General features: G+C 39.9%; 1 protein-coding gene across 1 annotated transcript in view; it reads left to right on the forward strand.

Annotated features, from left to right (window-relative positions):
• CELF2 (CUGBP, Elav-like family member 2) overlaps positions 1–15393 on the forward strand; it is a 384808-nt gene that overhangs the window by 331059 nt on the left and 38356 nt on the right. Inside the window, exons 8-10 of the mRNA XM_009285480.2 lie at positions 1032–1190; positions 2615–2678; positions 13992–14126. Coding sequence (XP_009283755.1) covers positions 1032–1190; positions 2615–2678; positions 13992–14126 — 358 coding nt within the window. The remainder of the gene's footprint in view (positions 1–1031; positions 1191–2614; positions 2679–13991; positions 14127–15393) is intronic.

The raw sequence follows: 15393 nt of genomic DNA on the forward strand, positions 1-15393 counted from the left end.
TTTATATTTAGGGGGGGGGGGGGGGAGGGAATAGAGCGAGAGCACGAGAGACATCTTTCATATTCACGTCTCATTCTCTCAGTGACTTTGCCCAGGAATACACAATCTGAAGTCCAAAGGAAATATCCAGCTTACCTCAAAACTCCATCTGGTCTATGACCTCCTACTTCTTCCCAGGGTCCCGCAGACATGGGTGAGGAGTAGGCTGCAGACCAGATCTCTAGTTCTTTCTTACAGCCTTCCTATTTCCTAAGGTGTCTTACAACCCTCCCATATCATGTAACAAGAGGCTTATAGAAGCAATAGAAGAAATAGTGGCAATCAGGAATAGGCTGCTATCACCAGAACTAGTCACTTTTGGTCTGCATCCTGCCCTTTGTTCACATCTCAAGGGTGCTTGATACAAAGCGTGCCTGGGAGCGGACCGCAGGTGGGTGAATTGTCCTAGCAGCACCGCCCTTTGTGCTCACTTGGGACTGGGGGCCCTTGATATGAAAGGGACCACTGATGATGGGCGCTGCAGTAAATCGGTTGCTCACAGTCTATTTACGTAGGGTACACAAGCCAGCTGCACTGAGAGTGACCGCACAGCCAGACCGTGGTGGCAGGGCGGTGTTGGCTGTGCGGTCCCTGGCAGCAGGGAGGTTGGACACCTCTCCCTTTGGCGATGCCTTGAAAACAGACTGCAGACAAAGCATCACGTCCATCTCGTCAACTGTGAAGCTTAATTAAAGAGGACTGGTACACTTTGCTGTCTCTGGCAGCAGTTTTGATAGCTGGAAGGAAAAGAGAGCCTGAGGAAAGGTGCTTTATAAAAAGAACTGGGGAATCAATAATTTCTCCATAGGCTCTTTTCCTAAGAAGCTGAAAATCTTAGTCCTTGTGGTCCTACGTATGCCAATCACAAAGAGAGGGTGAGCGATCAGGTCATGCCATTGCTGGTGGCCCTATGGGACATGGCTGAGCTCACAACACGAGGGTGACTCGGTGGGATTTAACGCTGCTGTCTTTCCTGATCTGTCTAACCACAGGGCTGCTCTTCGCCAATCGTGGTGAAGTTTGCCGATACCCAAAAGGACAAGGAGCAGCGGCGTTTGCAGCAGCAGTTGGCACAGCAGATGCAACAGCTCAATACTGCCACTTGGGGAAACCTCACAGGTCTTGGAGGACTCACACCACAATATCTAGCTGTAAGTTCATTTCAGAGGCGGTGGATGTATTATGCTGTATTTATTTGGAACCATGGTAAATCAGCTATAGTAAACTCCCTGCAATAAATTGCTGAGTCCTCCAGGATAGGTAGCATGTCTTCTTCTATATAAAAAACTCCATATGTTTATCACATGGTCTAAAAATAAATAACAAGAAATAGAATTTGAATAAACATTTCAAGATATATCAGTGCTGACCAAGGCAAGCATTTAAAGTTTACTTGTGCTGCAAAATAAAATTTGATGCCATTAGTTTTATTGTTCTTTTGAATGTTAGAGCCTGTTTTCTATAGCTGGAATAAAATTTAAGTTCTTCCTTAGGGGAGGACAGATAGGCAGCTGAACACTGTAGGGGCCATATCTACATGGTGCAGCCTCTAAACTAGAATGTTGTGGTTCAGTCCTCTAATTTTCCACATTTTCATTTGGAAATGGCTTTCACTTCAATGCGTGGTCCTGTCAATGCTAAACATGCGTGGTTCATACTACCTTGTACAGAAAGTGAAGATGGCAGGGGAAAGGAATTTGTTCCTCGTAAATTTAAAATGGTGTTTTCCTTGGTCCATTTGTAAGATGAGGAAGAGGCGTTAGCTGCTGCCCCTGTTGGAGAAATCCGAAATCCACAGCCGCACGTCTTAGGTCCTGGATGGCCGAGAGAGGCTCCCCTGCAGCACGGCTGAGAGGGAGCCTCTGCCTTTTGTGGCTCTGGAGTTGAGAGGTCTGCTTGAGCAGCTTTTGGATAACTTGGAGAGTTCCTGATGGTTCCGAGTTAGACAAATAGATGCATCCGTATATATGTACTGTGTATGCATAAATACATAATTTGTATGCATACAATGCTTTGGTATAGTGATATAATTATAAACAGCAATTTACCTGGCAATTAAAAATATATATTAGTACTGAGGTAGGCTAATTAATACTGAGCTAGGCTAAATTGTTATATACAAATACCAGTTTAATGAGTATCTGTGTGCTTGATTCATAAAGATAATAAAGAAAAAACTTAATTCAAGGGGGGGGGGAGAATGGACCGTGATTGACAGAGATGAGTTATGGTAACTACTAGACTACAGAGGGTTGTAATTAGTCACGCTATGTTGGTTTAAATAGATTTAACACCTGGTTGTTAAAAAGAATAAATTGATTAATTGTTTTAAAGCAGCAATGTTATTGAGTTTCCCTTGTGTCTCTGTGTTTCTTAATAGAGATTAGACATTAATATGGATTTACAGCATTGACTCTAGGGATGTTCATTCCAACAATAGACAGAAGCAAGAGACTATATAAATGTAAAGGAAAGCATAAATACTCCAAATGTGAAATGATAGCTCATTTTAGTTTTATCTTCATTTGTTACATTAATGTCAGATAGATTGCTGTGTTGTGTTGTTAATTTGCAGCTCCTGCAGCAAGCAACTTCCTCCAGTAACTTGGGTGCCTTCAGCGGCATTCAGCAAATGGCCGGTAAGTTAAAAACCATTTCATTTTGCTCCAGCTATGTTTTGTATTCTTAAGCTATTGAATTCTGTAGCTCTAATAATCACATTGTTGGGGGTGGGGGGAGTGTTGTGTATTAAATGTGGCAGATGTATTGGCAGGGGACAGCTCACAGTTCAACGTCAATAGAAACATTTTCTCCCCTCTTTCAGAAACTGAAATTAAACCCAGTGCTCCCAGGTTGTGCAAACAGTTTGTCTTGCATTAGTCACCTGCCATTTGTCCAAAGTAACCAATTGTAAATTGCAGGAGAGCTCTTAGTCCCTGCAGCCGTATCCTACCCTATGAAAAGTGTCAGTAAAGCAACAGCAGGATTACATTCTAATTTCCAGTGAGATTTCTGTGTCCTGAAAAATCAAATTAATGGCAGCCCTCAAACATTTTAATAATAGGTGGTGAGTAAAAACGTTCTGACCTTTTTAATGAAACCCAAGATTACAGGCCTACCTTCAGTATGAATTTTCAGGCTCCTTTTATAATCATGGAAAATTAACTGGGTGCCTTTTTGACTTTGGAACCCTAGTTGACAAAATTACACAACAGAAGCTTTTATGTAAAAGTATAATCTTTAGTCTGGGGGAAAAAAGAAAGAACGAAAAGGGAAAAAAAAAAATCAAAGTGTAAGCGGATTTGAAAGCCAGCTAGTTGGAGGGTTTCTTAGTAATGAGCTGTGTGCCAGTAGTAACTGATGTGTAGTGATTAGCAAAAGGTCACTCCTACTGTGTGACCTACCATGCTGATACCCTAACTTAACATGATGCTAGAGAAGGCAGCACACAACAGAATTTATGTAAAAGTATAATCTTTAGTCTGGGGGAAAAAAGAAAGAACGAAAAGGGAAAAAAAAAATCAAAGTGTAAGCGGATTTGAAAGCCAGCTAGTTGGAGGGTTTCTTAGTAATGAGCTGTGTGCCAGTAGTAACTGATGTGTAGTGATTAGCAAAAGGTCACTCCTACTGTGTGACCTACCATGCTGATACCCTAACTTAACATGATGCTAGAGAAGGCAGCATGTGCAGTAAATCAGAGCACAGATGCACATTATGCCTGCCGCGAGAAACTGTTAAAAAGCTTTCTTTCTTGTTAGAGGGGAAAAAAAAAAGGAAGCACAAAACCCCTAAATTGCTACATTGGTTTATTTTAATCATGAACCCACTGAATCAATGAAATACAACATTGTGCTTGCTTCATCATCACAAAACAAGGGCTAAAATATTCAGAAGTCTTTATGAACACCATTTTCTCACTCTTCTTTTAATCCTGGTCTTCTGCTTCTTCTGATTCTGCTTTGAATTAATCCTGAAATACTTTAACAAGTATAGATATACCGCACCGTATAGATATACCCCACAGGTATTCTTTGCTCAATCGTTATATTATGCCATTATTGCAGTGACATCAGAGACTAATGTGAACCTGCTGTCTGACAATATAAATTGGCCTACGGATGACAATATCTCTGAATTATTCTCTCTTCCTCAGACCTGCTGGCAGTGCTTGCTGGTTCTATTATGTTACACTTGCAATCTAGCATTTTTTCATCAAAAAAATGTATCTTAATATGATAAACAGAACAGAGCGGTTCAGTAACAGTTTTATACTTGGCAGTTTTGGAAGTGGCTTTGAGCTCAGAGATTGTATTTAGTGTTTTCATATTTGGTTAGGTCTACAAAATGAAAGAATTGAGACACCGAGGAAAAATAACGTGATATCCATTGCATTATGTGCACCTTAGAAGTTTTCTGTTGCCTTTTTCTCACTGTTAGTGTAGATTCAACTTTGTCTCCGAGAAATGTGTTGAAACTAAGAATTTTAGTCAAGTAATTTGAGGATGGGGTCTCAATCCAGGGTGTGATTTATTCTCTGAAAATCATATGGTCTTGAGTCTAGTAGAAAATCATCTTAAGAAATCGTAGTGGCACATCATTGTTACTTGTGGGATATGCCTTCTTGACTAATGATTAGATTGCTAATGCTCTCATCTATGGGATAATTTAATGATTGTCTGCCTCTACTAGAAAATATGGTTTTTTTATCTTATATTCATGTTATCAAAACAGCTTGAAGTTTACTCCTTTCTTTCCCCAAAACATGTAAGTCTTAAACCTTGATGTTCAAGGTAAAATTAGTGATATTAAATTTCTCTCCAAGCTGCAGCTCTACATGAAAGTGCAAAGACTAAGCGCTATTTCCTCATTAGGACTGAGAGTTCATGTCCTCTCCTCAGAAATCATGTGGTACTATGTTACGTTGTGCATCTAGTATTAAAGATTCATTTATTATGTTTTGTGAAAGGAATAGAAAATACTCCTGTGTCTGCAGCAAGATCTTACATTGCCTGCTGAAGCCATCCGTGAATGTTTGTAAAGGCCCAGAGTTTTTTAACTTAAGCTATATATGTTCATTTTACAAAAATAAATCTAATAGGTATTTCCATATTGTGTATAGTTTGCCTATTAATAAAATATTTCAAGGTGGGGAATAAAATCTCGACACAACTGAGTAAGGTGCTAAAGACGACCCGTCATTGCAGCTTGCAGGTTCTTTGAACTTTGAGTTTGAGGGGTGCAGCTTTTATCTTTGAAGTCAATGGGTGTGCTTACCACTGAATTCAGACACTAAAAGTTTGATCAAAAGCCACATGAGCCATTGAAATTTCACTCTTACATGTCAGGGCTCTAGCACCTCTTTTGTGCTTAAGTCTTGATGAAGACACGGTTTGCTAAACTAAGACTTCTAATACAGCCACCCCCTTGTCCAAAATTAAGGGCCTTTGGATCTGCGAGTATTTATTTGTACTGCTAAAGCCCATGTTGTCTCTGTACTGAACGGAAAGGACACAGCACACACCCTGCTGCACATGTGAAGAAATATTTGCCATGCAGTCCTCAGCGATATTACTTCTTAAATCAAAGCAATTTTCTTTCCTAGCAGATCAAAGCCACTGATCTTCAGTGCGACGTTTTAAATGCCCTTTCCCTAATATCATGCCTCAGTCTGCTTAAAGTAGTTTTTATGTGGCAAAAGCAGGGATTCTTTGGTTTTATTAAAAGGAGCGGGGGTTTTAGGCATTTCTGGTTGAAAAGAATTGGAGTTTGTTTGTTTGTTTGTTTGGGAGCTGGGGATCCAATCCAAAGAAAAATGGGGATTTTTCTCAAGAACTCACTAACATACAGACATTAAACACACAGAGCACCAGCTCTAAAACTGAATGCTGTTCTTGCTGTGGCAGCCCACTGGCCCTGCTGTATGTTTGGTATTGCCTTTGCCCTATGGTCATAAATCATATGTGAAGTCCAAGCAAATTATGAAACTGGTTTAACTAAAATTTGTGAGATATTAAAATTTGAGAGACAAAAAGTAGCAGTTTGCCATTTAGCTTTCCAAGCTTTAAGGTTCCACACTTGATTCTCCAGTTTAGGTTTTCTCATTTTTATTGAAAAACGAGATTTTCATGAAATTGTTTTCTTTCCAGAGCCAAGCTGAAGAGAACAGTATAATATGTCGAGACTGGTAATAAAGTTGGGAGAGTTGGTAATGCTGCCTTGGGTATTAGAGAAATCCCCTTGTCTTGGTTACAGGAGCTAACCCTACCATGCCAAATTCTGCTTCGCTGTCCTCTGTAAAACATGCAAGCGCATACCGTCATCAAGTGTATATTTTATAGTGAGCAGTTCTTAACTTTTCCTCCCCTCCTCCGATATCTGCTAATGCTAATTTAAAGGCGATGTTTTCTCTCACATGCCTCTCAAGCCTCAGTGTCTAGCCTGCACTTTGTCTTTGGGGAAGGCTAATAATGTAGATGAATTACATTATGTGATTTGATTGTCTTACTTTAAAAAGACAATGCAAGCTACATTAAGCACTAGCAACCTTTCAAGCAAAAAAGATTCCTCCTTCAAATACATACAAATTGCATGGAAAGCTTAGTTCAAAGGAGATTGATGTCGCTTGAACGTTTGCATTGAATTTGGCTGGCGCTGGATCAGGTCTTAAAAGCTGCAGTTACTTAAGCCAACCTGTCTGTTTAAGGAGAACCTGGAAAGTACTATACAGACAGTATAAACAGGAAGGTTTTATATTACATAGGGTGATTGTAGAAAATTGAAATGTTCAAAAATATATGATCTATGAAGGTTTTTTATTGTCCATTAATGTAAAATGTTTTGGCAGGAATAAATATTTGCTCATACAGAAATATCTCTATATGTGTGACCATTCAGGACGTATAAACATGTACAGTACTCATAAAAGACACAAAGGGACTCTTAATTTCATTGAACAGGCAGCGTATTTTGCTTTCTGAAGTCATGCAGGAGAAGAAACCATGCTTTTGGCTTTTCTTGATTTGGCTTTCAGATCCCTAAACCCTCTACAGCTGGGGCTTATTATATTTTTCCAGTGTATGGGTTTTTTCCAGTCCTTTCCAAACTCTCACAGTTTGGTTGCATTTTGGGTTGAACTTCTGGCCCTTTCTGAGCCCTGTTCAATCCATTTCACCCTTCTTCTGTTACCCAAGCCAGATTTCCTCCTGTTGCAGAGTCTGTAGGAGCAGATGGGTGAGAGAAACTCTGCGAGGTTCTGCTTTCTGAATATTTTCCTCTAATTTTCGGATTGGCTCAGTGGATCTGGAGGGACCGGTTGGAAGCCAGGACCATCTGCACAAAAAGATCTATACTTTTGCATTGGCCCAAAGATCCTTTATGTCCTCTGACTCTTTGGTGGCTTCATTCCAACAAAGCTATATCGAAGGAGGGCTTCTCCTGCTATGACCTCTTTAGGGATATCATATTAAAAGTAAAGGTCTCTGAGAAACTGTTTCCAGCTTAAGGGACAGAGCTGTTTCATAAAGATTACTACCAGTTTTGAAAATGTTGATCTCCGGGACTAAAGACATTGAAAGTCCTATTTAATTTAACCCATACAATTAGGGGTTTTTTTTTGTGGGGGTTTTTTTTTTTTTTTTAGCTAATAAATTAAGTAACTCCATTTAGCATTTTTTGGAGAGGCAGAGTTTGAAGCAAGTGAGCCCGTTCTCAATCCACATGTCACTCCTGCTCACAGGAGAAGGAGAGGCACCTTGAGAGGAAAACCAACGCTCAGCAGTTTACAAGACATGCTTACTCAGGTGGTAAAAGTGCATGATGTGGAAGTTTGGCCGAGTCTGGGCAGAAGATCTGTAGCTCAGGCTGAGCTTTCCATAAACAGCAAAAGGAGGGAGAGGGGCTTTTTATTGCCTCGGCCCCTCCGTGGGTGGAATTCATCCCACTGAACCTCAGCAGTTTGGAAATTGAGCGTCTGGTCTCCCTGCAATGTCAATGAAGTCACTCCCAGGCTGCAATTCTTCCTACCAAGGGCTGGGGTTAATCTGTCTATCTTAGGATCGGATGAATCATCTGTTCTCTCTCTCTCCTTGACTATAGCAAGATCCTGGGCGAGTAACTTTCATTAGGATGAAGTTAGATCAGATGAATCTTTCCCACTAGGACAGGGGAAGTTTCAATTGAGAAAAGCACATTTCTTGCCAGGAATGTATTTAGAGCATGCGTAACTCGAAAAAATGTGCTGAAATCCTACCTGAGTCGACTAGTAACTCTGTCAGATTTAAGCATATACTCTTAAAAAACAGGGCAGAATCAAATGTGGACTTAAAATTGTTTTAAAGGCTTTGCTAAATCAAGTGCTAAATAGTCAGGGTACCTTAAGCACTGTTCAGATAAGCAGCTTTTCTAAAGGTAGGCACAGAGTATATACGGTTTGATGGCGGTAGCGCTCAGGTCTCCTGTCTATTTTAATTCTTAGAATATTGCTGGAATAAAATCACACTCTCTCAGACACAGGCCGTGAAGCCTTTACCCCCATTTTCAACATCAGCATCCGGAATGGCTGATGTCAGTGTTAGCAAACAGTTGCTTTTTGGCCTGGAGATGATAAATTTTACCTTAATCCACAATTTTTAAGGTGCAGTCAGGATTTAATTCAGAAGGAATAAGTCCTAATAATTGGGGAGGATAAAACTTCCAAAGAAAAGGAAGTCAAGTTAGTGGGAACTGCTTATGAGCTATCCAGATTTGGTTCTGATAATCAACACTGACTTTGAAATCCTCCGTGCATATATTGTCACTAAAATGTAGCCAGTGCCTTCCTTTATTAGGAATTTATTCAGCAAGCGAATCTCAACTATTTCCTAATGTGATTTTATTACCGTTTTGGAAACCCAAGAGCTGATGAGGCCTAAGAAGTCTTCAGGAACGGTTCATGACTCTGTTGCCTCCTCTACAAATACCCGGTAATTCCAAATTTACAGTTATCACAGGAGAAAAGCTGTGGTGACTGAAATGAGGCATATTGCTTCATTGTATGAAAGTTTGCGTCGGAGGCAGCACAAGAAGTTGTAAAATGTAAATCTCATGCTCTCAAATTTCCCCGTGTTTTCACAGAACTGCATCTGTGACTGTGCAGCACTACAAAAATTTCCTGCGAATGTGCTAATAGGCCTTATGAGAATGTTCTATCACCATCCATCTGTCACTTTTTAACAGGCCTGATTGGCAAGCACTTGTAACAACTGACATCTGTTCTCGCTTATTGATATGTAGATTTATGGTAATTGCTGTGAACAATAAGACACAAAATTACCTAAGGTGAACATTAAATTAAATTTTCATGCCCCTATCCTTATAAATATTTTTTTAAAAAATCTTAAGTTTCAAGCAAGGCATACTGTGCATCTGTTTTGTACATAATTTAATTGTTTTTTTTAATCTGCCAAATAACAAAATGAAAGTTGAATTTCCTTGCAATCTTGAATATTTGCCAAGCTGATAGCACATTGGTAAATACATGTTATTAAAAACGGAATCAAACTGTATTGTGATTCTGGTTTTTTTAATAATTTCCCATTTTTTCCCAACATCGTCTCCATCATGAAGATCAAGAATTATTCCTTACCCAGAAGTTTTTTTTTTCCCCTACAAGGGGATTTTCATTTTTCATGTGCAGCTCTGCCTATGAGGCTGTTCTTCAGCGTTAAGCGATTTGCATTTCTTCAGAGAGGTGCATTTGCTGAGTGAGCAGCACTTTCAAATAAAAACAATCTACTCATGTGCGGTCCAGCTCTGTTGCGGGATTTGGGACTGTTTTCAAAAAGCTGTAGGATGTGAAATGTGTGAAGACAGTGTGTGAAAGGGGAGAGAATGAGAGAGCAGATTAGTCCCACAGAACTATACCTTGGCTAAAATTCAATTGAACCAAAAATCCCCATTTGAAAGGAAACTACTTTTTGGGTCTGGGACTTGAGAGCATTTGGTTTCCCTCCTCCAAGTTTGTCCTAGCAAGTGGGATGTTGACGCACTTGACAAGTTGACAGGAGAAACCAATAAAGAAGGAGCAGAGATGGTAAAATGCCTGGGGAATGTGAAACAGTGATGACAGGACTTATTTTTTATATGTTTGAGCAGGCAGAGGATCCTAAAGAGGATGCATATTAAGCAATAAACCTGTTGATACAATCAGCTCTAGAGCATGCTGGATGATGGTGTGTGCCATGAGTCCTGGCTGACAGTCACATTCGGGAGCTCAATTCAGCGGGGCTCCTTGCTGTCCTTCTCTTACGCATGTGTGACAACAGCAAGCAGTCTTTTTTCCTGAAGGCACCAAAGCTGACACCCTATAACATCTGCAGAGCTGGTTTGTGGCCAGTGTCTTTTAGTCACCTCTACAGTAAAACAGACTGGGTGGGGAGACGACTTCGTCACTGCCTAGCTCTTCTTAATCTTTTTTTGGCATTGAAACTCTTTCGTCAAGTTGATGGGTTCCTCTTGTGCTTCCACAGGAAATGTCCCACTATAAAAAAAAATGTTTTTGTGGGATGAGGCAATGCTGGTGTTTGTTTTGCATCCACACAGACACGACAGTGGTTCGCAAGCCCAGAGAGAGCAGTTGTTTGTTCCACTGCCTGTTGACCTTGTCTTGCCTGCTGTACTTTTCCTTGAGTGCTGTACAGTGTGTGTATGCTGTCTTCCAGCTTCACAGCCCTCTATGCTTATAGCCTTCTGCAGCCTTGCATGCATGGACAAAGCCGTGCATATAAAATGCAATAGAAAAAGCAGTATTAAATTACTTCAAAATCCATTTGCTTCTAAACTGAGGTTTGGAGAAAAGTCCATGCATTTTCCAGAAGCACGTGGGATTTCATCTAGGTGAAGCTGTTTTGCAGTCTCTCCTCTAGTACCATTCTGTATTTGTTCGCTACTATTTACTCCTGCCATGTGTGCTGTTTAAAAGTCCAAAGTGGAAACCTCCCCACAGAAGAAATATAAGCTGATTATGACTGATCCTTCTGATGAATAACTAACCAGTGGGTGATAGAAAACCATGCTGCCATGGTAGAGAGCAACCCACTGCTTTACCAAATCTCCATTACAGAATGGCATGAAATGTGGCCTCAGTGAAGACCAGCAATGTTTGCTGGATATTCTTTGCTGAATTACTTACACTTCTTATGAAAGAGGAAGGTAAACGATATTTGAGGACCAAATATCAATCCAGGATGAAAATGGATTCCATATCTCATTTTGAGAACCACTGTCTGCTTTGTTTGCGAAGAGCTGGACCCCATCTTGAGTCTTCTCCATTCCTAAAATCCTGTTTGAAATAATCTGCAGAATCTTACTATAAAAGAAAGAGGATTTTTTAACGGGGGAAAAAAAAAAAAGAATTTTACACCTGAGGCAAGCAAGTAGGTTAACTGAGTAATTAAAAAAAATAAATTAAAATTATGCTAGCAAAAGATCCTATCTGAATTTCTATCTGAATTGTACTTTTTGACTGAAAAGTTCTCAAGTTAAACCAGAGGTAAGATTTGAAAACTGTTAGGAATTTCCTTACCATCTCTGGTTTCAGAAATTTATTCGTTAATATGATGCTGTTTCCAAAATTTAGTTTTAGACTGATAGTAAAAATAAAAGGTTTTAAAAATATCCAGTCAACTTTTCCTGCTTTAGAAGATGACTTTGTTCAAGATTTGAGATGTTTTAAGCAGTTTTATTCTCTTCATTTGGGTATCCAAGATCTAATTCTTTCATATTTATAAAATGTCCATGTAATTAAGGTACCATTTTGCCATTTGAGAGTTATCTTTGTATTTTAAGCACTTAAACTTTGTAAGAGCTCATTTAGAAGACTGACCAAATTGCAACAATGACCCGTGACCTCTTTATTTAGTAGTTACACCTAATTGTCTAGGTTAATAATGACTTGTGACTAGGGTAGCTTTATTGCACTTTGCAAAATAGTTTGGGTTGGTAGGGTTTGAGAAAAAACTTAGCCTCCAAAAGAAACCTGAAAGAGCTTTTTTGGTCACGTAATTCCTCCAGGTGTGTTGTGTAGATTCCAGACTGCAAAGTGGTGGATCTTGGATCAACTAAAACCTTATGCCTAACACAGTCATTGTGTCACATTTTCAAAAGCACCAACATCTGAGCTGACTTTGGGCATTTGACTGAGGCACAGAAGTTAGAACCTCAGCCATGCTAGGTGCTCACCTGAGACCTGACCTGCCTGTTGGAACATGCTGTATTTAAATTTGGGGATTTATTCACAAAGAGATGTTTATATCAAGATTCACCTCAGAGTTCCTGATGCTGGGACAGTGAGAATACCTCTTTATGGGGCTCATTGATTGTACCAACCTGAGTCTGCAACACATGCATTTGAAAGTAATATCACTCTCGGTTATTGCAGGAGTTCTCAGTACCTAGAAAATACCTCTCCTTCATTGCACTTTTTTTCTTCTCAAACATACTTACAAAGTATTACGTTTAACCTCTTTTTTTTTCATCTTCTCCAAGTTGTTGTTAAGTTCCCCTGGTTTGAGAAACAAAGTGTGCAGGGAGAAGTAATATCTCTTGTTAGACAAACTAACGTTCAGAAAAAATTGGACAAGTTTCCAGGCACTCGAGGTCTTCTTTGGGTGTTCCCCAAAACTCATACAGTCTTCCCAGCTCTATCACTTGGTCTAAAAAAGGTATTGCTCTTCCTACCACCTAACATTTTGTGTGTACTTATATTATCAGGACTACAAGAACATTATGAAACTGTTTTAGTATTTTATGGGGGTTTTGTGCACTTTGTCAATTCTATTGAGGGCTCAAGCAGCATGCACCGATCTCCCTCATGTGTCCAAAGCAAAAAGGATGAACCCTCACTGCCATACAAACAATCTCTCTCACGTCTGTATGTAGACACCCCGTCTGATCATCGCCCCTGTGGACAGTTGTATCTTATTCAAAGGATCCTGAGAAGGGTCCAGTCTGGTTAATGCTAGCACTTAACTTGTATCTGCATTTTAGTCTCTTACTGAAGCAGTTCATCTTAGAGTAAGTGCCTAAGTACTTTGTGTAGTCCAAGGTAAAAGGTAGGTACTTTTGAAGGCCTCTGGAGAAGCAGACTCCTATCCCTCTGATTTAAGTCAAATGAATGCCATTTGCTGTTCCTTAATCATCTTTTTTTCCATTTAACATAAATTCTGGTTTTTGTTTGTCCTTTTTTTACTTGCCATCTAAATTAAAGCCTTTGCTATTTAAATGCATGCATTTCTTGAAGGTCCTCATTGAAATGCAGGTATATCTCCCCCACATCTTCTAAAACAATGAAGTGACAGATGACTGAGTAGACTTGATATCACAGTCCAGAGCTTACGGCCTGAAAGCCCCTACCTCAATGATGGCTCTGTGATCAGACTGATACTAATCTGATGTTCTTAGTTCATATGTGTTTTTAGAAATGAAACATCAAAAGGAAAATCAGCACAATTATTGGCTACTGCACAGTGTAGCCTTAGTAGATACATTCAGAGGAGACATGGGAAACAAATTGTATTCATCCCAATTATATGACCCTGTCCTGAATGTGTTTTAAACGTTAGTTATCTTCTTTACACCTCCTGTTGTGTCAGGAAATAGTATTGCGCCTGGGCTTCGCACAGAGTTTAAATGACTTTTAATTCTACACTTCCCTTATAGAAGAGGCACAAACCAGGTTTAATTTTCCTGAACTATAGGCTGGTGCCTTTGCTGTGTTCTCTCAACTCAAAGGTAGAGAGGTGAGAGATGCTATTTGGGGACTGTAAGAGGTGGTTCCGAGATTATAGATGTCTTGGGAATGAAAAGAAGAATTGAATCTCTTGGCAAGGTACATCCAAAGCTCCATGTCCATGGAAAATAGCTTTTTTTTTTTTTTAATTACATATTTTCATTAACCCTATTGCTTCTCCACACAGGCATGAACGCTTTACAATTACAGAATTTGGCAACTTTAGCAGCCGCAGCAGCCGCCGCCCAAACCTCAGCTACCACCACCAATGCAAATCCTCTCTCCACAACGACTGGTGCTCTGGGAGCCCTCACAAGTCCCGGTAAGAGCAGAGTGCTTGCTTTCAAAGTACAAAAATGAGAATAAATGGGAAGATGATAGTTACAACAGTGATTCCATGTTGTGTGCTCATATAATTTCTACAGACCCTTTTAATAGCTTAACACATTTTTGTTGCTGGTATTTTTAAGCAAATAACTAATTTTTCACATGGCCCAAGGTGGGCGTGTTCACCTTTCCAGACTCATTTCAGGGGCCATTAAAGCCTAATGGACCCATCTCACAAAACTTTACATGAAAATTACAATTGCATGGGAAACTTAAGCTAAATTGTACTTTTCAGAAAGAATTCAGAACATGAGTCAGTCCTTCCCATCCTACAGAAAAATCAACCGAGGTGGTTCTTTTCAATCCCTGAGAGACAGATCTTTGATTCCCAGATTGCTGTAGCCTCAGTTGAGCTTTGTTCTGGTCCTAACCGAGAGTACAGTTACAGAGGTGACATCAGATGCACAAGGAATACATAGCCAGATTCTGACTTCATCGGACTAAGCAGAAGACAGATTTATGGGGGAATAAGGGACAGGATAAGAGGTGGTGGTGCCTCCATGACCACCATGTAGACTTTCAGCCATGCACGTCCCATGTCTGCAAAACCATAGAGAGAAATCAGGGCAAATCCAGAGTTCAGTAACACTTCAGCATCTCCAGAATCCACGGAGAGAGTTGTTGATTCAGTGTAGTTACTCTGGATTTACAATGATGTAGCTGAGTCAAGATTCCAGCCGCTTGTCTTTACATAAAGGCTGCAGGGTGTAATTATTTGCATCATGAAGTGTGTTTATTGCTGTTCTAAAAAACATTCATATTATTTTAGACACCACTAAAGAACATTTGTGTTTAATCTTGTTTAAGTGTGTATTTATTCCCCATGAAAAAGTAATTCATGGCAGACGGTTTGAGCTCATCAGTAAGGAAAACAGTCTTCACTGCACAATAGAACTGGGACCGAGTGTGGTGCCGGGTGTTAAAGCTGGCCAACGCTTCCCGTTATATTACAGTTTCATTGTTTGTTTGGGGGAGAGGTTAAATGGAAGGCAGCTTGGCTAATACTAAGTTTGTGCAGCATTTTCCTGTTTCTGGAGTGAGCTTCATCTCGACCTAAAAATAATACTCATTCACAACACCTCTGAGCAGATAGGGTGGAAATAATTTTGGTTTGCTGATATATTTTTTTTAAACCTGAGCAATCTCTTCCCTCTGTCCTGGAGCTGGGGCTTAAGGCTTTGCAAAAGGCTTGTCTTGGTGTC

Source organism: Aptenodytes forsteri, unplaced genomic scaffold (genome assembly GCF_000699145.1).
Source record: "Aptenodytes forsteri isolate BGI_AS27 unplaced genomic scaffold, ASM69914v1 Scaffold87, whole genome shotgun sequence".
Lineage (NCBI taxonomy): Eukaryota > Metazoa > Chordata > Aves > Sphenisciformes > Spheniscidae > Aptenodytes > Aptenodytes forsteri.